This window comes from Rattus norvegicus, chromosome 12 (genome assembly GCF_036323735.1).
Source record: "Rattus norvegicus strain BN/NHsdMcwi chromosome 12, GRCr8, whole genome shotgun sequence".
NCBI classification, from domain to species: domain Eukaryota; kingdom Metazoa; phylum Chordata; class Mammalia; order Rodentia; family Muridae; genus Rattus; species Rattus norvegicus.
The window spans coordinates 36,956,835-36,978,893 of NC_086030.1; the positions used below are offsets into that span (position 1 = coordinate 36,956,835).

The 22,059-nt window shown below is 50.9% G+C and overlaps 1 protein-coding gene and 1 long non-coding RNA gene across 3 annotated transcripts in view; one reads left to right on the forward strand and one right to left on the reverse strand.

Annotated features, from left to right (window-relative positions):
* Positions 1-467: 467 nt before the first annotated feature.
* The window catches only part of Scarb1 (scavenger receptor class B, member 1), a 66,681-nt gene continuing 45,089 nt past the window's right edge, over positions 468-22,059 (forward strand). Inside the window, exon 1 of one of the 2 annotated variants that reach the window (XM_017598269.3) lies at positions 468-989. In XM_017598269.3, the coding sequence (XP_017453758.1) occupies positions 864-989 (126 nt within the window). In that variant the 5' untranslated portion in view covers positions 468-863. The remainder of the gene's footprint in view (positions 990-22,059) is intronic. The other variant, NM_031541.2, reaches the window with a different exon arrangement.
* Positions 15,203-16,130, reverse strand: LOC134481291 (uncharacterized). Its single transcript, XR_010056760.1, has 2 exons — positions 15,873-16,130; positions 15,203-15,780 (listed from the first exon to the last, which is right to left on the reverse strand). It is a non-coding gene; the product is annotated as an uncharacterized LOC134481291 (long non-coding RNA).

A 22,059-nucleotide genomic window follows, 5' to 3' on the forward strand; every position in this document is an offset into this window, starting at 1 on the left:
GTGGCTCTGGGTGATAAGGAAGAGTCAGCAGGGAGCATAGTGGCCCGGCATCCTGATAAGCCCCTCAAACACCTTCCTGGATGGAATCAGGGGCCCAGCGTGTGTCTGGGGCCTGGAGTTTTGAGTGGAGGGTGTGCTTAAGGCCTCGAGGGACACGGAATTCTGAGCAAAGGGTGTGCGAAGGTCCTGGGAGACACGGAATTCCGAGGGGACAGTGCATCAAGGCCGCGAGGGACACAGAATGGAGAATGTGCAAAAGCCCAAAGGGATACGGAGTTCCGAGTGCAGGGAATGCAAAAGGTCCCGAGGGATACGGAATTGAGTGGAGGGTGTGCATGGCCCGGAGGCTGGCCCTGGCGACTGCAATTGATGCAGGGGAGCGGGAGGCATTGGCAGGAGTCGGAAGAGAGAAGAGGTGGCAGGAGCGGGGTGTAGCGGATGCAGACGGTGCCAGGGACTTCTGCCCTCTGTGGTGAGCGCATCGGTTCCCACCTAGGCCAGCGACAAGAGCAGGAAGCGTGGGGGAAACACACAGCGGATATACAGACCCTGCAAGAGCTTGGAAAGCCCAGCACTTCGGAGGGGCGGCTCCCGACATAGGCCACGCCCACGCCTCACCATCAGAGCACCGCCCACTCCCCGCCTTTTCCCACCCCTAGCCGGAATCCCGCGCCGAACACGGGGGCGGGCTGCCCGGGCCATGGCGCATAAAACCTCTGGCCACCTGCAGGGCTACTGCTGCTCTGGCCACTGTCAGGCACACACCTTGCTGCTCGGTTTCTGTCATCTCTGTGGCCTCCGTCGCCTCTGTCGCCGTCCCCTTCAGGTCCTGAGCCCAGCGACTCTCGGCCGCGCACGCGGACATGGGCGTCAGCTCCAGGGCACGCTGGGTGGCCTTGGGGCTGGGCGTTCTAGGGCTGCTGTGTGCTGCGCTCGGCGTTATCATGATTCTCATGGTGCCCTCGCTCATCAAGCAGCAGGTGCTCAAGGTGAGTGAAGGGTCCTGGGGTGAGGAGGATCGGGACGCAGGATGGGACGGTGGTGCTACCTTCTCACCACCTGAGAGGCCCAGGCTCACCCCAGAGCCTTGGAGGTCTGAGTCACTAGCGTCCCAGGGGCCTGATCCTCACTGAAGCAGAAGTGTGGCCTGGCCCTTCAGCACACACCGACTGGTGACTGGACCTAGTAACCTCAAGAGCTGTGCTAAACCCCAGTACATCTGTGAGGCTTCTAAGGGCGCCCAGTTCTCTGGGTGCTCTGCCTGTTTCCTCCCGCCTAGATGCCCCAAAGATGCCCTGGGTCGCCCCCACACTGCCAGCCAATCTCGAGAGTTAAGCAGCTTTCTGCTCCCACGCACTGGCAGAGGCAGACACTACTCGGGTCTGCCGAGGGCAGGCAGCCGGGCCTCTCCCTTGATCTCAGCCCTAGGCCCTGTTTTGCCCTTTCAACCGGGGACCGATATTAGGCGGGCGGTGCCGGTCCAGCTACAGACTCTGCCCTGGGATCCGGTGTCCTCCGAATGAGCCCAGAGCTCATTAAGTAAGTCCTGGAGATTACCGAGTAAAAAAATCTCCAGTGTTTTTTCTGACATGCTGAGTTCCCACGGAAGGGGAAACGGAGGCTGGCCTTCAGGGAACAACCAGTTCGAACTGGACCTGGGATCCCCAAGAAGCTGTTGTCACAGGATTGACTGACATCTCACCTCTTAGCGGGTTTGTTTACTGGGAGTTTAAGAATGGCTTCATGTACTGTGTCCCATTGCCCGCTGAAAGGAGGGAATGAATGAGGGATACTCCCTCTTTGGCTGGCCGCCACCTCCCAGGTCCTGGCTGGTCTTCCGGATGGAGCCACAGGTGGCTTTCCTGGAGTTGTGATGGGCATTTCTAAGTCCTCTTGGCCACACTGACATATCTATTGCTTTGGATTTTCAACTCCTGTACGTGAAGATTATAGTTGCCAAGAAGTTCCAGCGTCCCAGGAGTTATGGTGTCTTGGGTGGAGGGAAGATCATTCTTGTTGGAGCATCCGAACTGCTCTGGGCCTTTCTGTTAGGGCCAGCAAAGTAGCGGTGACAGCATCATCTCAGTAGGAGCCCTTGGTTTCAGTCAGGACCTGGCCATGTGTACCCGTCACGTGTACTGGGCTTCCTGCTCAGCCAGCCTGTAGTGGGTAGAGTGAGCAGGTGTCCCCTGTTCTCCTGTTTGGGGGTGAGGAGGAATCTGAACTGGTTCCTTCCCCAGATTCCTCTCTGGACTGTTTTCTTATTTTCAGTTGGCACAGAGACTAAAGATGTTGGGGGTGGGGAGGGGTTGAGGGGGTGGGGAGGGTGGGATGTGTGGGTGAGTGATAGCGTTGGTACCGTGCCTGCCTCTTCGATCAGTCAGGGTCCCATCTGAGCTGGGCTTGAGAAGGGAAAACCACGTCTGACTGAGTTGCCCCATAGCTGGAAGCTTGGAGGTTTACCGTTTGAGCTAGCGGCTTCCAGAACCCTACTTATGAAAATCCCAAAGGCGATTGGTTGGGGGCTGAGTGGCGTGAAGGAAGGAAGACAGAAAGACACGCCTAGCCCAAGACAGCCTCTTCTTAGAGGCCCCGGTGGCTGGAGCGGAGCCGACCTCTTGAGGGAGGAAAAAAAGCTCACTTCAGGAGAAGGCAGGAGGGTAGCAGTGGAGGGGAGCAGGGAGGGACCCTGGAGTTGACTTTGGACACTTTCCTTCTGTGCTACTTGAATGGAAGCCTTGTCTTTTAAATGTTCACATTTTATTTATTTTTTTTTTAAGTTAAAGAAGTTGATGTATGAAAGGGAGGGATACTTAGTTGTTTAAGGGGGGAAAATCAGGACTAGGGGTGTAGCTTATTGGTAGAGGACTTATCCAGCACACGGCAGGCCTTGGGTTCCCTGACACACACACACACACACACACACACACACACACACACACACACACACACACACCACACAGAGTGGGGAAGGGGGAGAGGAGAGGGAAGGGGGAGAGGGAGGGAGGGGGAGAGAGAAAGAGAGAGAAGAGAGAATTTGCTCTTTCTTCTGATGTTATTCTTTTTTTTTTTTTTTACATAAGTATATTTGTGTAGGTCAGCAAATCTCCTTCCTTACAGATAGGGTCTCTCGATGAACTAGACAGCTATTCCCCTGTCTCTGGGGTTATATAGGTGCACTCTCGATGATGCCCGATACTGTATGTACTGCCAGGAGTTTGAACTCAAGTCCTCATGCTTGCCTAGCAAGCGCTTTGCCCACTGAGCCAGCTCCCCAGCTCTAATGGACATCTTTTACAAAACCTGTGCTTTTCCTTTTTTCCTTCCTCCCTTCTTTCCTTCCTTTCTCTTGTGTCATGGTCTCACTACATAGCCCAGGAACTCAGCATGTAGCCCAGGCTGGCCTCAAGCTCACGGAGATCCACCTACCTCTGCCCAGTATTAGGATTAAAGGTGTATGCCATGCCTGGCTTAAATACAGTGTGTGTGTGTGTGTGTGTGTGTGTGTGTGTGTGTGTGTGTGCGTGTGCCTGCACGCACAGGCACCGCACTCATATACCTGTACGAATAGGCTTACCACACATGTCAAGATCAGAGTCTTTTTTTTTTTTTTTTGGAGCTGAGGACTGACTCAGGGCCTTGCACTTTCTAGGCAAGCGCTCTACCACTGAGCTAAATCCCCAACCCCCTGTAGAGTGTCTTCTTCAGGGTCTCTGCACTTTATTATTTTTTTTTCCCTTTTTTTCCGGAGCTGGGGACCGAACCCAGGGCCTTGCGCTTGCTAGGCAAGCGCTCTACCACTGAGCTAAATCCCCAACCCCACCTTATTTTTTTGAGACAGGCTCTCCCATTTAAATATGAAGTGTACCTTCTCTGCTAGACACTGGACGACGGGTCCCTGGGATCTGCCCCTTTCTACCTGCTTTGGTGCCAGGGTTCCAGATAGGAACCAGACAAACTCAGCATCTTTTTCTTTTTTATGAGACAAGGCTTCTCTGCATGGCCCTGGCTGTCCCAGAACTCCCTCTGTAGACCAGGCTCTCCCTGCCTCCCAAGTGCTGACACTAGAGACATATGCTACCAACACTGGCTCTGTGTTGAGCTTTTGTTCAGGTTCTGAGAATCAGAACTCAGATCCTCTAGCAAGCACTTTACCCACTGGGCTATCTTCCCAGCCCCATTCAAAGGTATTTTTTTTTTTTTTTTTTGCTTGACTGGGATAGCATGCCAATCTGTTACTGCCTTTCCCCCCCTTACTGTGTTGTTATTCCTTTGTTTACTGGTTCCTCTGTTGTCCGGCCATGTCTTTGTCTCAGGCTACAGAGAGCACATACCCTCCTGTGTGAAGCCAGGAACACTTGCATGGTGGGATTGATCCTTAGCCTGTGGACCCACAGGTGCCCCCTGTTCGGATTTTGGTATTCTCCTCTATACCCTGTCTGACAAGCTGTGGGACGATGCACTTTGAAGGGATTTAGAAATGACCCTTCATTTCTAAACGCCATCACCCTCTTTGGCTCTCGGTGGTTTTGATTCACATCTTCAGCTCTGCAAGGTTGGGCAGGAGCATGGTACCCACGTAGGTGACCGTTCTGAGAGCTTAGGGACTCAGGCCTACTGTACCATGTGCTTAGCTGGAGTTGGTCCATCACTCAGACAGCCAAGCTTTCTCCCAGCAGTGAGACAGGGGTCAGATCTGGTTTGCTCACCCTGAGGGATTAGCTACAAAGGAGATTACAAGCGGCCTTTGGAAATGTCCTGCCAGTCTGCCTGCTTCTGGTCTCAGTCTAACCACAGCATTGTGAAACAGGCCGAGGCTGCGAATTCTTCTTTTCTACAGATAAGGGATCTGGGCCATAGCAAAGGTCGGCATCTAGTTATTAAGCATTGCCTGTGGTGGGCTGGGAGGGACTTCAAGCGGCCATGATTGATTTGCCCTCCATAGGGAAATAGGGAATAAGCAAGAGCCCTCTCTGTGTGTACAGTAAGCTGCTGGGCAGTCAAAAAAAGAATTAAGAAGGGCCAGGTTTTGGGAAGACATGGATGATGGGGAAAAAGCTCTGTTACTATTTTTTTTTGGAGCTGGGGACCAAACCCAGGGCCTTGCGCTTGCTAGTCAAGCGCTCTACCACTGAGCTAAATCCCCAACCCCAGCACTATTATAGTAAAGTCCCTCCTCCCCAGCCTCTTGTCTGTCCATCATCGCAGCTACTTGAAGCCTGAGGTAGGAGGAATGAATATTCAAAGCCAGAGGAAGTTCAAAGTCTGCCTGGGCTACACAGGAAGTTTGAGGCAACTCAGACCCCCATCTTTATACAAACCTAAAACGTGAGCTGGGGGCATTAGTGCACACTTTTAATCCCAGCACTCAGAAGGCAGAGGCAGGCAGATCTCTGAGTCAAGTCCAGTGCCTGGACAGCTAGGGCTATATAGAGAGACCCTGTCTTTTAAATAAACACACATATAAATAAATAACAGATAAACAAACAAACAAATAGGTAGAGGGATAGACTGCTTCCTAACATATCCATGTCCTTGGGTTCAGTCCCCAGCACAGCAAAACATAAAGGAAACACACACACACACACACACACACACACACACACACACACACACACACACACCGCAGTCTGGTGGCTGTGGCACATGCCTTTAATCCCAGCCCTTGGGAGGCAGAGACAGAGTAATTTCTGTGACAGCCAGGGTTACACAGAGATACCCCGTCTCAAAACAAAATACCGACCCAAAATGACAAGAACAACAGCAAAACCTTAACAGTATTCTATATTTTCAACAGACTCACGTTAGTACCATGATAGTTTAGAAAGAGGTAGGGAAGGGTTTGCACCAGACACACTAGGTAGATAATGCTGACTCCATGATTCTCTGGACATTTTTGTTTTATTTTGTGTGTATAGGTGTTTTGCCTGCATGTACATCTGTGTGTGCAGTGCCCTGTAGGCCAGACTGGACATCAGATCCTTAGGAACTGGACTAACACATGGTTGTGAGCCACCGTGTGGGTGCTAGGAATTTCACGAACCCAGGTCCTCTATCAGAGCAGCCAGTGCTCTTACCACTGAGCCATCTCTCCAAACCACCATGATTTTTTTTGGTAAGATATCACGTGCATGTATTCATTGGTGTGTGAGTGGAAGAGTCATGCTGCAACATGCCTGTGAGGGTCACGAGACAACTTTGAGGAACCAGTTCTCTCCTTCTCCTTATGTGGATCCCAGGGATAGAACCCAGGTCATCGGGCTTGGCAGCAAGCACCTTTACCTGCTGAGCCATCTCACTGACCTCCAATGGTGATTATTTTGTTTGGAGTTCTTTAAGGTAAGGTCTGTCTCGTGTTACCCAGGCTTTATTTGAAATTCCCCTGCCTCAGCTTCTTGAGTCCTGGGAGTAACGCATCTGCGCTAACTCACCCGATCTCTTTAAAAAACAAAAAGGAGATGGTATCCACGTGTTATGAATTGTGCTAAAAATGACAGATGACTGCTCTTGTAAAACCCCATGACCAGAGCAACTTGGGCGGGAAAGGGTTTACTTGGCTTCCACTTCTACAGCACTGTTCATCAGTGAAGGAAGGCAGGGCAGGAGCTCAAACAGCAGGAGCTGATGCAGAGGCCATGGAGGAGTGCTGCTTACTGGGTTGCTCCTCATGGCTGCTCTCTTCATAGCCTGCTCAGCTTGCTTTCCTATAGAACCTAGAACCACCAGCTCTGGGGTGGCCCTGCCCGCAATAGGCCAGGCCCCTCCCCATCGATCACGAATTAAGAAAATGCTCTACAGGCTTGCCCACAGACAGCCCAGTCTCGCACGGAGGGAAACGCACCAGCACTGGGATCCCTGCGTGTCTCACCTAGAACCCGGCCTGTCAGGCAGCTCATCCACAGGGCCACCACCTTCACCCGAGGGCCTCATAATCTTTCCCATGTCCACGATTGGATCAGCTCCTCTTTCTGATGTGACTTTTCTTGTTGAACTGTGCTTGGCCTGGTCATCTGCTGATGCTTCCCTCTCATTGGTGTAGAGCAGAAGCCTCGGGCTGCCCTTACCTGCTCCGTTCTTTCTGCTACTTCCTGCTCCCCGATATCTGGTTCACCACCATCTTAACTTCATACCCTTGGGGGTCTCACCCATTATGACCCCTCTATCTCCATGGCCTTGATGCCTGCTTGGATCCATGTGGGTTGTCTCGTCCTGCTTTTCTCACGAGGGATGGTGTCCACCCTGCTCAGACTCTCTGACATTCCCCGTTTTTTTCCAAGTGAACCCCAAATTCCTCTCAGCAGCTCGAAGGTCTCCAATCTGTGTCTCTTTCCCTCCCTCAATTCACCGCTGCCCTCCCCCACCCCATGCTCCTGGTTTGAACTCGCTAGACCTAGTTCCACTTCAGGGGCCCTATCATGTTCCTTTGGTGCCACACGCCTTTAATCCCTGCCCTTGGAAGGCAAAGAGGTAGGTAGATTTCTAAGTTCGAGGCCAACCTGGTCTATAGAGTGAGTTTTGTGAGAGCCGGGGCTACACAGAGAAACCCTGTCTCAAAATGCCCTGCCCCCCCTAAAAAAGAGGGTTTAATTATTATTTTCAGTGTTTTGTCTGTATGTCACGTGTGTATAGTGCTTGAGGGTCAAAAGGGGTGTCAAGATCCCCTGGAACTGGAGTTCCAGAGCACTGTGAGGTGTTGTGTGGGTGCTGGGAACCAAACTCAGACTCTCTACGGGAGCAGCCAGTGCTCGTAAACCTCCGGGCCATCATCCCTCCAGCCCACAATCCTTATTCTGTCAAAGGCCTGGATGTGGTTCTCTCTTTTTCCTGAACAAGATGTTGGCCAGCCAGCGGAGGGGCTGGGGAGCTGACTGGGATCAATGGCTATCTACCCCTCCTCACCTTCATTCTATTCTGAGTCCTTCTCTCATAGCTCCCTACAGAGCCCAGGGACTTCTCAGGAGTCGGACTAGCCTGGGATATCTACACTGTTCCTCAGTTGTTTTGTGATCTTTGGCATAACTCTTTGGCCTAGCATTGGAAAGTGGCCCTGGTGGCAGATGGCAGCTTGTAGACACTGTGTTAAGCTGAGCGTCTGACATTCCTCAGAGCCTTTTATTTAGTATCTAAATGGCTACAGTTGCTTTCTGCTTCCTCCAGGGAGACAGACACAAAGAGAGATTAAGTAAAACTTGTCCTGTGATGTCCTCGTGTCCCCCCCCCCACTCCCTCCAGCCCACCCCAGATTTTGGTGACAGAACCAAGACGTAGCTTCTGCTAAAACAGCTGACCTTGACTGGAGAGGCACAAGGCCACCCTGGTCCTTCCTTTTTTTCCCCCTCCCTTGGTTAGTATTCTAATAATCTGCATGGCTAGCGGGTGTATTCCAGACTTTTCTCCTGTGAGAGAAGGCTGCAGGTTCAGAACCCCTTGATACCTCCTCAGAGTCCCCCAGGTTGTACCACCCTGTGGTGTGCCTGGGCCACCACGGGCTGCTCCTCATGTGGGATCGGGGGCCCCTAATGTCAGGATGGTTGTCCCTGTAGGTTCCCTGCTTTCCAGGCCCTGGGTAGGAATGCTTGGGTGTGCTGGGATTTCTTCTGTTTTCTTCCTCTTTCCTGATGCCTGACTTCCGGTTCCCCTGGCTTGTGCGTAAGTGTTTTAGTTCCCTTCAGGGCTGCAGCTGTGGCTATAAACTAGCTATTTTTAGTTTCCAAGCGTTTATTTCTGTTCCCTCTGGCTCCTCGTGCACCCTCAAGTCCTCACACCTTCAGTACGTGTGTCTCTTGTTATATACACCTTTTGGTGCGGGTCCACATAGTAGTGTCCCTAGGTATACTAGCACACAGAGCCTGGTGTATGGTCCAGTGCCGTCATGGTCGGACATGAGTGTTTCTGTGTACCACATGAGTTGCAACCCATCCACATGGGGATGCAGACACATGGGTCATTGTCTGAGCACACGTAGACGTGTACACATAGGTGCTGATGCGTGTTCCCATGGGCTGGGTAGTAGGGGACATGGCTCCGTGGCAGAATGATGGCCTAGCAGGTGCAAGCCACCAGGGCTCCAACCTTAGCACTTGCAGAATACAAAAGGGGCCACTGGCACTGTGTGGTCACCATATGTAGGCGTTAGGTGTTCCCAATTGGCATTTTGAAACCAGACTCTCCTTTTAAATTCCTGGAAGGACCCTAAGACCCTTCCTGGAAGGATGGACTCTTTGCCGTCTTCCCACAGTGTCTCACCCTGATTCACTCTGATTCCACGAGTTCAGCTACCTGGAATCCTGTTCTCTGGCCTTGGATCCCAGCAGCCGACTCCGGAGCCAGTCCTGGAGAGGCTGCTTGGCTCTCTACAGAGCTTATCCTACTTGCATCTTGGTTCCTAGGAGGTTTGGCCCAGGCTGCCTGCTCTCTGGCATTTTTGTGGCTTGTAGGGTACAGAGGAGTGTTCAAATGTCCTTCCTTGGCCAGCAAAAAAGAGGTCCCGGGCCACCATGAGCTCCTCCCTAGTTTGCCACTGGATGTTTGCCACTTCCTGATTTAGGACCGGTGAGTTCGGCTGAGAAGCCTTCTGAATTAGTAGAGAGAGAGAGAGAGAGAGAGAGAGAGAGAGAGAGAGGAAAACATGGCTGCTCTAGGGTATGGGGGAGTAGAAGGTTTGTTGTAGATAAAAGAGAGAAAGGGAGAGCGTAGTTAGAGACAGGGACCGCTGGAGAAGTCCAGTGTGGACATGACCCTGAGCTATGTGAGGAGATGGGGATCAGAAAAGGAGAGGAGAGAGGGGAACCAGGCACAGTTGCCAGGAGGCCCAAAGGTGAAGAGAGAATGGGCAAGCAAAATGGTTAGATTATACAGGGAAGAGCAACCCGGCCCTCCGGGCTATAGAGTTCAGGGTAGGAGGCAGGGTATGCCAGCCAGGAGGGTTCTGAAACAAGTAGGGACTGAAGGATGCTGGGAGAACCTGGCAGTCAGGTCGGCTTTCATATGTTAAGTAGGCATCTAAACCACCTGTCCAGGGCTTGAAACTTAATACCTCCAGCTCTGGATCCAGTGCCATCCATTTAGTTTGAGGAGGATTTAGCCTGGCAGGTGTGGGTGTGGGTGTGGGTGTGGGTGTGGCTCTGCTCAAAATAGAGACAGGTCAGGAGGCTGAAGCAGGGGGATTGCTAATTCTAGGCCAGCCTGGACTTCAAAAAAAAGAAAAGAACAGGGTTGGGGATTTAGCTCAGTGGTAGAGCGCTTGCCTAGGAAGCGCAAGGCCCTGGGTTCGGTCCCCAGCTCCAAAAAAAGAACCAAAAAAAAAAAAAAAAAAGAAAAGAAAAGGTCATAAAAATGAAAAACCAGAGCTGGAGAAATGGCTCAGCGGTTAAGAGCACTGGCTGCTCTTCCAGAGGTCCTGAGTTCAAATCCCAGCAACCACATGGTGGCTCACAACCATCTGTAATGGGATCTGATACCCTCTTCTGGTGCGTCTGAAGACAGCTACAGTGTGCTCATAGAAATAAAAATAAATAAATCTGGGGGGGGGGGGGAGTTGGTGCATGCTAAAAGCATTTACTTTAAGAAAGAAAGAAAGAAAGAAAGACAGACAGACCAGAAAACAAAAACACGTGACGTGACCCTTTTACCTCTCTCCACTCCTCTCCCTCCCTCACTGGTGGCCTTGGCCTGGTCAGGCCAGGCCGAGCTGCAAACAGAAATGAAAAACCAGGTCTGGCTTAGCCTGGCTCTCAATCCCAGTGGCTGACGAGGTCTCATGGCTGTTGAGGATCCACCCTTCTCCTCAGACCTGGGGCTTTCTGGTCTCTCCCCACCTCCCCACCCCCCTACCTCTGCTTTGTGCTTTTCAGCTGCCTGGGGAGGGGAAGGAATAGGAGTGGCCTGATCCTTGCTTGCTTCCTGGCATTTCAATGAAGTTCCTTCTCCCCTCTCTGGAAGCTTCTAGAAGGGCTCTTGGACCTCTTTGGCTGTGGGTTGTCTTCAAGGTTCTTGCTGGGCAGGGGCATCTTCCTCCTGAGCACTCAGGGTTGATGGGTCCTTATCTTTACCTCAGCCACATTCTGGTGGAATATGTCCAGGCCCAACTCACTGCTCAGCCCCAAACTCTCCCCCTTGGGCCTTGACGTTTTTCAAGAACTCCAGCCTTGATCTTGATCTCAAAGGAGGATTGCGGGTGGCTCACCTTGTCCTGACCTCCCTCTTCACCTCCAGGTCTGCCCCACTTCACCCCCTTCACCTTCCTGGTTAGCTTGACCAGAGGTCTTCTATCGTGTGGCTGCAAGCCAAGACCTTAGGGGTGACCTTCACTTGCCCTGTCTGCTTCCCATACTTGAGCCCCAGGGAAGTGAGTGTCACCCACCTTTAGCCCCTATCCTGAGGCAGTCTACTGTCTCCGTATCTTTTATCTAGATCCTTAAACTCCTTTCTGTTGTCTCTTGTGTCCCTCCCAGATCCCAGTACAGCAGTCAGATAGAAACCCTAGGTCCCTCCCATGTTTCATGAAGCCAGTACCCTGCCCTCTGATACCTTTCTAGTTCCCACCACAACCACCCACAGTTCCTCCTGTGCGTGGGCTAGCTCTGTGGTCTTCTGCCTGACATTTCCCAGTGAGAGCCCGCCGAGGTTGATTCAGACGCAATAGCCGGCCGTGCTATTTACGTGTACATCGGGCTTTTTTTTTCCTTCTGCCACGTTGTCCCCATGGGGGAGTCCCCAGGCTCAGGAGGGCAAGGACCTCTGTGGTGTTTGTTCTTTGGCCCCGGTGTTGGAACTGATGCCTGACACTGGGCCTTGGATTCCCAAATGTTTACCTAAAGTGGACAGGTCGGATCACATGCTGTTCTGGGACCCTTGGCACTATGAAGTCCCGTGCCAGGCTAGACCATGGGTGCCATGATGCTACCTGACATGACTGATCTGGTGGTTCCTCCTGTCACAGACAGAATTCTCTTTAGAAGACACAAGTGCTTCAGTTTAAAGCTGTTTCAGGCTCCAGGTTGGTGAGGTGAGGTGGATTTGATCCCCAGAACCCAGGTCAAAAATGCTGGAAATTCCAGCCTTGGGGAGGCAGAGACAGGAGAATCCATGGAGCTCCTGTGATTCATTCCCCCAGCGCATGCAATTGCTGGCTTTGGAGAGAGTCCATCTTTAAAAAAAAGATGGATAGATAGTGCTTGAGGAACCACACCTGAGGTTGGATTGGCCTCTGCGCGTGCACACACACACACACACACACACACACACAGAAACACACATTCACAGAGACACATACATACATATATACATACATACATACATACATACATACATACATACATACAGAGACAGACAGACAAATACACAGAAACAAATACCCACACCCACAGAGAAAGACAAACACAGAGAGACAGACAGACAAATACCCACAGAGAGAAACACACACATTTACAGAGATACATATACAGAGACAAACAGACACACACAAACAAACACCCACACCCATAGAGAAAGAGAGACAAACACATACACATACATAGACAGGCAGACAGATACACAAACAGCGATAGAGAGAGAGAAACACCCACACCACAGAGACACATACATACAGAGACAGGCAAACACACACACACACACACACACACACAGAGACAGACACACAGAGACACATGCAGACACACATACAGAGACAGACACACAGAGAGACACATATAGAGACAGACAGACAGAGAGACACACAGACACACATACACAGACACACACACAGACACACATACACAGACACACACAGAGAAACACATATAGAGACAGACAGACACACAGACACACACACATAGAGACAACTCCCCAACCCCCACTCTTCACAGGCTCCTGCCTGTCTGACCAGTCAGTGTTTCTGCTACTCTAACCCCATAGGTCTCTCTTCTCTTTCAGCCTCTCACGTGCAGTTCCTTCTGCCCAAATGCTTTCCCCTTGTCTCTTTTACTCAGTTCCTCTCCTGTGTTTCAAAATAAATGGCATTTACTTGCATTTTGAGGTGCTTGGGAGTGACTCAGGGAGGCAGGCACACTAGACAAGTGTTCCATCACCAGTCTACACCCGAAGGCTGTAAGTGGGATGTTTTTGAAGACACATCCTGGTCACCAGCTTCCTTCACCTTCCCTGACCTTTGGGAGTTTCCTTGCACCCATCTCCAGTGAGCTTATTCACTTATGTCCTACCTGGATCCAGTGTGTTTTGTATATGGCTTTACTCCACAGTGGTGACCTGGCTGGGGTGGGACACCGGCAGCCATCATTGAAATCACAAGCTTTGACACCTGACTGCTCCATTCTGGGGCCACTGGGTGGATTGGTGTTCATATGTCCCAGGCCACACACCATAGATTCAGGGTCTGAGTCTCTACATGTTTTCTCGTGACTCCTGCAACTTCTCTCTGGTGTCTGTGCCAGGGTGAAGTCCCTACATATGCTGCTAGCTTCCCCCAGTGACCTTTTTTCCCGTCCCACCACGCAGGCAGTGGAGCGATGTCGTCAGGACTGCTGTGGGCGGTGGATAAATAAATTACACCTGCGTTAGCCGAGGGCAGGAGAGACCAGGAGATGGGGTGCAGGTTCGGGATGCACAGCCTTCCAGAGTGAACGGGAGTCTTCAGCAGCCCTGGCCTGGCGTGGGCCACGGACTCTCCTCTGTAGCCCATGAGCCAAGGTTTATGAATAAAACAGAGTCACTTCCTCCCCTGAGTTCCCGACACCCAGCTCCAGTGTGGGCTGGAGCGGACAACTGTTTTCTCCTGCCAGTGATCTATATCGCTGGATCGGGGAGGTGTGGCCTGCAGGTGCGAAGCACAAAATAAAAATGGGTGCTGTTACACACCTGTAATCCTAGCATGTCAGAGGCGAAAACAAGAGAGCTAAGTCATCCAGACTACTGTGGGAGTTTGAGGCCAGTCCTGACTAAAACGGCTGTCCAAAGGGCTCAGTGACTAAAGATGCTTGCTTGCCACCGAGCCTGTTGATTGGCGTTAGATCCTGGGACCCACATAGGCAGGAGAGAGCAGACTCTTCAAGTTACTCTCTGCCCTCCGTGCATGCACCACGGCGCATTCAAAACTCCTCATGCATACACTCAAATAACAAATGCAAAACAAAAACAAACGCCAAGCAGTGGTGTCAAGGGCTGGGCGGAAGTGGGTGCGGGGCCTGGGGCTGTCCATTGCCTCCGATTGGCTTGGGTCACATGCTCATCTTTTGGGCCAATCACTCTCTGAGGACTCAGGTGGGGATGGGGCGAAGTCCTGTACCTCGACAGGAGGCAGAGGAGACAGAGTGGGAACAGAACCCTTGGCCCCTAGTTAGCACCGGACCACCCCAGGTACCACTCGCTGCCTCTCATGTATGTCCATGGATGCTTTCTTTGACTCTGGCTCCAGGCTTTTTTGAGTGGGGAGGCAGCTCGTCAGGGTAAATTTCATAAATCTTAGGTTGTTGGGTTTTCAGCTACGTGGGTTTCTCTCCTTTTATTTCATTCTTTTTTTTTTTTTCTTCTTTTTTCTTTTTTTCGGAGCTGGGGACCGAACCCAGGGCCTTGTGCTTGCTAGGCAAGCGCTCTACCACTGAGCTAAATCCCCAACCCCCTTTTATTTCATTCTTATTTTCATCGTCATTTTGGTTTTTTGAAACAGGGTTTCTCTATATAGTCCTGACTCTCTCGGAACTCACTTTGTAGACCAGGCTGGCCTCGAACTCATAGAGATCCATCTGACTCTACCTCCTGAGTGCTAGGATTAGAGTATTCCACCGCGTCCAGCTTCCAGCCTTTCCTTCTCCTCCTCGTTGTTGTTGTTGTTGTTGTTGTTATAGATTATTATAGAAAGGGGCTCACATTGTAGCGCAGGCTGGCCTCACACTTTGGGCAATCCTTCTGCATCTACTTCCCAAATTTTGGGATTATAGGCATATACCCATCTTTTTGTTTGTTTGTTTGTTTGTTAAAAATCACATGTTTGTACATGTTTGTTTATTCGTGTGTATGTGTGTGGGGGGGGTCATCTGTGTATTACACATGTGTACAAGAGTCAGTTTTTTCTTCCACCATTACCTGTGGGGTTGAACTAAGGCAGGTTTGGCTGTCAGGACTCTACTGACTGAGCCATCTCTCCCACCCTACCCACGCTCATGGTTTTTTTGTTTGTTTGTTTGTTTGTTTGTTTGTTTTGGAGGGGGGTGCTGGGGACCGAATCCAGGGCCTTGCGCTTGCTAGGCAAGCGCTCTACCACTGAGCTAAATACCCAACCCCTTGTTTTTTGTTTCTTTTTAAAAAAAATTTTTTTTAAAGATTTTATTTATTGTATATGGGTACACTGTCTGTCTTCAGACACCAGGAGAGGGCATCAGATCTCATTACAGATGGCTGTGAACCACCATGTGGTTGCTGGGATTTGAACTCAGGACCTCAGGAAGAGCAGTCGGTGCTCTTAACCGCTGAGCCATCTCTCCAGCCCTTGTTTTTTGTTTCTTGAGACAAGGGTTTCTCTGTGTGGCCCTGGCTGTCTTGAACTCAGTCAGTGGACCAGGTTAGCCTCGAACGCACAGAGCTCCGCCTGCCTCTGCCACCTGAGTGCTGGAATTAGAGGTGTGAGCTACCACCGCCCGGTTTAGCTCCTGCGCTTTATTTTCCCTTTAAGAACCCAGAGCTCAGAGGAAGCTGTGATCCGGTGGAGGCCACGGTTAGGAGCCAGTGCTGGCTGGTTGTAGGCCAGGTTAACTGTCCCAGGCTGGCTGGGGAAGTGGGATGTTGGATCTAGGGAAAGAAAAGAGATCTCGATAAGTGAGAGGGTAGCCATGTTATTTTATGGCGACTTCCAGGCAGTCTCCCTGCTCCCTCCCACTTACCTTCTCTTTGCTTTCCTTGACTGTAGGAGTGGGAGGAGGTTCTTTTGATAAAGTAGGAGAGATATCAGGACTGGGGATACCAAAGTTCAAGCTGTGTGTGCCTCCCCTGAGGTGCTGAGTGTGCTCTAGGATACAAAGAGTGGGAAGAAGGCCGAGCCTCTGTGCCTTTCACTATACTTGGCATCAGGCTCAGATGTAGAGGAGTTGATCTGCTCTAGACGTGTTCTGCAATATGGCTCAGGAGTCAGCCTAAGCCCCGGACAGAGCAGCCGCTGGCTCTTACCCAAGACCGTGGGGCATGCCACGCCCTTCTGGGACAGTGTGGGGCCTGAAGTCGGGCTTCTGCTAGTCTCTTTTTCTAAGCCGAGCTGTGGTCTGAGTACTCACGTGCTTGCCACCTTGCCTGCGTCTGCCAATTCCTGGCTGGGTAACCTCGGGCAAGTGGCTTAATTTCTCTGTGCCTTTTCACCATGTTCTGAAGAGTATCCTGTGTCTGAGGAGTAATACTTGTCAAGCACCTAGAATAGCAAGCTGCTAAGCATAGCTCACCATGTTGACACACACATCCTCGGGGACCTGTCATCTGTGCTTGCAACAGAATTTCCTTCTCCTTGCTGCTCCAAGTCGTCTCCAGGCTCGCCCGTGGCACAACCAGCTTCCCCACCAGACTTAGACTGGCTGGCGATGTCTCAGGCCAAGTCTGCAGTCGCCCAAGTACCTTTCCCTGCCGTATCCAGTACCCTCAGCTGCGGGCTATTCTCCCGCGTCTAGGTTTTCTTTTTAAAAGTTATTGTTTTGGAAAAATCCCTGACACAGGAAGGTCGCTCACGTTGGCACTCACCCAAACCTCTTGGCCCTGCAGAGTATATGCGTAGACCTCTGTTAGAGTCAAGGACACTTGTCCTCCGGCCCACAGCCTGCAGCTACAGGCTGGCCCCTGTGCATGATGCCTCTCTGCCTCTAGCTCCATCTTTTTTCCATTCAAATCTGTCTTATTTTTCTGCCATTCTGGGAACTTAACTTGGGGTCCCCTGCTTGATGTGCCATATCCCAAGTCCGTTTTCCTTAAAAACTTTTTTACAACTTTTTATTTAAAAATTCTCTTTAAAAATTATGTGTCTGTGTGTGGGTATATGCATATGAGTGCAGGTACCTGTGGAGACACATGGGGGCGCCAGATCCCCTGGAGCAGGAGTTCTAGTGAGCCATCTGACTATAGGGTACTGGAAACTGAATTTAGGGGTTTTTTTGTTTTTTTTGTTTTTTTGTTTTTTGCGAAAGCAGTACACGCATTTAGCTGCTAAGCTGTCTCTCCAGCCCTTTGTTTATTTGTATGGGAACTATATAGAGATTAGAGGATATCCCTGGATTGTCGGTTTAGTTGCAAGGGCTTTTACTTGCTGAGCCATTTTGAAGGCCTGACTTTTTCCTTATTATTTTGAGACAAAGTTAGTCTCACTAAGTGTCCCAGGTTAGCCTTGAACTTACTCTTAGAATTCAGGCTGGCCTTGGACATTAAGTCCTCCTCCTTCAGTCTCCCTAGTAGCTAGGGTGGCAGGCTTGCCCACCATGCCCTACTTGGTGGTAGCTGTTAAGTTTAGAGGTTTGTCCTGTGTGGGTCTCCTTTCTCCCATCAGTGGTACCTCCAGGCCTTTCTGGGCACCTATTCTGCAAGCTTTGTTTTCCAGGAGCTGGCCAGCTTCTAGGCAGGGTACCCTGGTTGTGGTTGGTGTGTCCTCTTCCCACAGACACTGCACAAAAACTGCCCACCCAATAAGGATTATCCTGGCCGAGCAGGCAGTGGTAGCCTCGAGACAGTGGCAGTAGGATTTAGGTAGGTTAGAATTTCCTGCACCAGCTCCTGCTTAAGCCTCCTGGTTTTCCCAGCCCCGTTTCCATGTTCCGAGAGGTGCTACTCCCTCCACTGACCAGGCTGAGGCCAGCTCAGGGTTCCCACCCACCCTTGCGGTTGTAGGAGTCCTGGGGAGTCAGAGCTGGTCTTCAGGAGTTGGAAGTTCAGGAAGGTGGGATCTGGGGGCTCCCCCTGCCCTACTCCCTACCCACACCCCCAACCCCCATCCTGGCCTCTGAGCCCTGCAGGAATCCTAAGCCCTGGCCCTCGTCCCATCTGGCCTCTTGGCACAGGAGACTCCACCAGCTCCCCTGGGCCGAGAGCCCATCTCGGGCAGTGCTCCATTGTAGTTGGAGTCTGACAGGCACTGGGCTTGGGATTTCCTTCTGCTGTCTGTTCCCAGCCCTCACCGTGCCTTCTGCTCTTCGTTTCTTATTATTGTGAAACAGTGCATAGTTCTCGCAAAGGTCATAATACACATCCATCAGGTTCAATCACCCCAGGTGAAAAGATGGGGCCTTGTGGAACTCCAGCCCTGCTGGAGGGAACCACCGCCCTTGGGTGCTCCTTGCCTTTTTTTTTTTTTTTTCAGACTTAATTCATTTATTTTTCTTGTATAAAAACCCTTATGTGGTAGCTATGTGGTAGCCACAGCTAGAGCCTGGGACCTCTGAACAGAGTACATACTCAACTTGGTCTGGTTTTGAACTTCCCTCTTGTGTATACAAACTCCGATTTTATTGTTCTGGGATTCTGCTTTTGTTGCTTGACTTTTTTTTTTTTTCCGGAGCTGGGGACCGAACCCAGGGCCTTGCTAGGGCCTTGCTCCTGCTAGGCAAGCGCTCTACCACTGAGCTAAATCCCCAACCCCGTTGCTTGACTTTTTTAAAAAAAAAAATTAATTTATTTATTTCATGTATATGAGTACACGGACACACCGGAGGAGGGCATCAGATTCCATTACAGATGGTTGTGAGCCACCATGTGGTTGCTGGGAATAGAACGCACGAGCTCTGGAAGAGCAGTCAGCGCTCTTAACCACTGAGCCATCTCTCCAGCCTGTTGCTTGACTTTTCTCTTTTCTCTTTTCTCTTTTCTCTCCTCTCTCCTCTCTCCTCTCTCCTCTCTCCTCTCTCCTCTCTCCTCTCTCCTCTCTCCTCTCTCCTCTCTCCTCTCTCCTCTCTCCTCTCTCCTCTCTCCTCTCTCCCCCCTCCCCTCTCCCCTCATCTCCTCTTCTCTTCTCTTCTTTTTTGAGAGCCAGCCTTGCTCTGTAGCTCAGACTAACCTTGACCTGGTATCAGTCCCTCAGTCTGTGAAATGCGAGGCCTACAGATGCGCATGCGCAGTACCCAGGTTCGCTCGTTTGCATCCTGGCTACAGCCCTGTTTCAAGTTTCACCTATGCCATAGCATATATCTGCGCATACTAACTTCCTGTGACTGGGTGATTGTTTTTGTTTGTTTGTTTGTTTGTTTTTTTAGGGTATAGACGTCACATTATGTTTGTCTTCCGCTGGCAAAGGGTAGATGGTGGCACTCGTGGGTGTGGAAAGCGTGGGACTGTGAGGTGTATGGACGCACAGTCCTCTTTCTCGCTCCCTCCCTGTCTGTCCTGCTATCCGTCAGTCTCTCCCTCCGTGGCTCCTCCTCTTTCTACCCTCCGTCTTGAGTACATCCCTCAACCTGCTTCAGCCACGTCCATCCACCTCACAGTGGGTGAGAGTTTACGATCGGAGTCCTTGGGCTGGGGTCCAAGTGTTGGCTCTCTGCCTTCTCCCAGCTGTGTGACCTACTGCAGTTGGCTCACCTCTCTGACTTAGGTGACTTGCTTTACCAGGCCATCGTAGTGAAAGGCCATCGTAGGGAAAGGCCATCAGCTGGGTGACTTAAGCAACACCCATTTCCCTCCTGGCTGTTCTGAAGGCTGCATGCCCGTGGCTGCCATTGTTGCTTCCCCTCTGGTTAGGATGCAGCCTCTGCCTGCCTTTCCTCGTCTCTCTGCGGCGTCCATGGTATCTCTCTCCTAGCTCCTCTTGCTGTAGACTCCAGTCACACCGCATCAGGGGCCATTCTGACTAATCTATTGGCTCTTTATTAACCTACAGCTCCATTATGGGCGCTGAGTCCAGGCCAGTCCACTTTGAAGCATGGAGGTGGGGTACACAGGAGGGAGTGGTTCCACATCTGGAACACTTCAGGCAAGATGCTGTGTGGTCACCTTGAAATCAGAGTCCCTGTGATTAGTGGCTGAGACCCTTGAAAGACTGGGTCTTGTGGGATCGAGGGGCCCAGGAGTAGCTATGCAGTAAGCAGTTGCTAGGGGTGGGGTGGAGTCACACAGATGCCTTTGAGTCACCTATGCTCCTGTAAGTGACCCCAGTAAACACATTGTTGCACCCCATCTGGATGGGCCAGAATCTCTTCCTAGGTCACAGGTCACTTTATCTGGGGTGAATAAAAATCCTAAGGGGAAAAAAGTCACACAAGAACAGGGGGTTCTGTGTTTATTTTGTTTATGTATTTGGTTACTTGTGTGTGCGTGTGTGTACGAGCACATGCGTGTGTGCGTGGGTGTGTGTGTGGAAACCCGAGGATGACATCAGGTGTCTTCTTTTGTCATTCTCTTCGGGAATCAAGTTAGCCTCTAGCAACAGTGTCCTGGGAGGTGCTGGCCAGTCACTTAGGCAGGTGTTACCCTCTTATCTGGGTTGCCATGTGCATATCTGGCTTCTGGCTTCTTGCTGTTGCCTGGACTCCCAGTTTAATGTCTGTGAGAGCTTGTCTGTTTCCATGGTGACAGATGCTCTGAGTTTTCTAAGTCGAGCAACCACACACTCAGCGTGCGCAACACGCTTCCTGGAACCTGCCACATTGGGTGGCTTCAGATCCGTCCCTGGGATGTTCGAGTAAGCAGCTGGCTGCCTACTGTTAGCTGGTTACACAAGTATCCGTTCACCCCTCAGAGTTCTGGGTGACCAGCCTTCTGGAAGCTTGGTGACTTTGAAGAAGGCCTGTGGGTGTTGTTTCAGTGTGCATTTCTGAGGTGTGTGTGTGTGTGTGTGTGTGTGAGAGAGAGAGAGAGAGAGAGAGAGCGCGCATATGTGTGCATTTGTTCTTTTTTTTTTTTTTTTTTCCTTTTTTTCGGAGCTGGGGACCGAACCCAGGGCCTTGAGCTTGCTAGGCAAGCACTCTACCACTGAGCTAAATTCCCAACCCCATATGTGTGCATTTGTAAATGCATGTGTTGTGTGTGTGTGTGTGTGTGTGTGTGTGTGTGTGTGTGTGTGTACATCTATGAGTGTGTGCATATGTGTAGGTGGGTACATTTCTGTGTCCTTGTAGATACCAGAGTCCATGCTGAGTGTTCTCCTCAATGACTCTCAAGTTTGCTTGTTAATTTATTCTAAGGCAAACCCTTATTATGTAGACTAGGCTGACCTGGAACTCACTAAATAGATCAGGCTAGCCTTGGAACTCACTATGTAGATCAGGCTAGCCTTGAACTACAGAGATGCACCTGCCTTTGCTATATACCATCATACCTGGCCCTAAATTGTGTGTGTGTGTGTGTGTGTGTGTGTGTGTGTGTGTGTGTGTGCATTATAAATTATATACTTATATAAATCTACAAAATATATAATATATTTATATGTTATATATATTTATATATAAATAAATGTCTATTTGGTGGTGCGGGAATTTGAACCCAGAGCTTTGTAGGTGTCAGGTAAGCACTCTGCCACTCTCCTACCTCCCGTGCCAGTTTATTTTTGACTCAGGGTCTCTCACTGAATCAGGAGTTTGCTGATTGGCTAGACTGTCTGGCCATCAAGCTTCAGGGACCCTCCTTCTCCACCGATCCCAAATGCCCAGAGCGCTGTAGTTGTAGACCGGCATGTCTGGGTTTGATGGCCCTTTTGGCTTTTTCATGGGTGCTGGGGGTAAGGGTCCAAACTCTGGTCCTCACGCTTGAACAGCTGATACCTGTGTCTAGAGCTGTCTCTGCAGCCTGCTGAGCCTCTCTGGCTTGTCAGGAGGGCGCTGAGAATTTGAAGGACATTACCAGGCTCACCTGAGGTTTGGTCTCCACTCCTTCAGAGAATTTGTGCTGAGCTGAGCACGTGGCTCGCTCCGTAGCTGCTTGCCTGGCACGCACGAAGCCCTAGGTGCAGCCCCCAGCATCCTATGAACTCTATGTGACAGTCCCTACCTGTCATCTCAGATTCTCCTTGGCCACTGTAGAATCTGTGATGAAGGTCATGGAGTTGAGGGGTGTGTGGGCCTTGTCTGGAATGACAGTTTGATTGGCAGGTAGAGGCCAGCAGAAAAGTCCCTC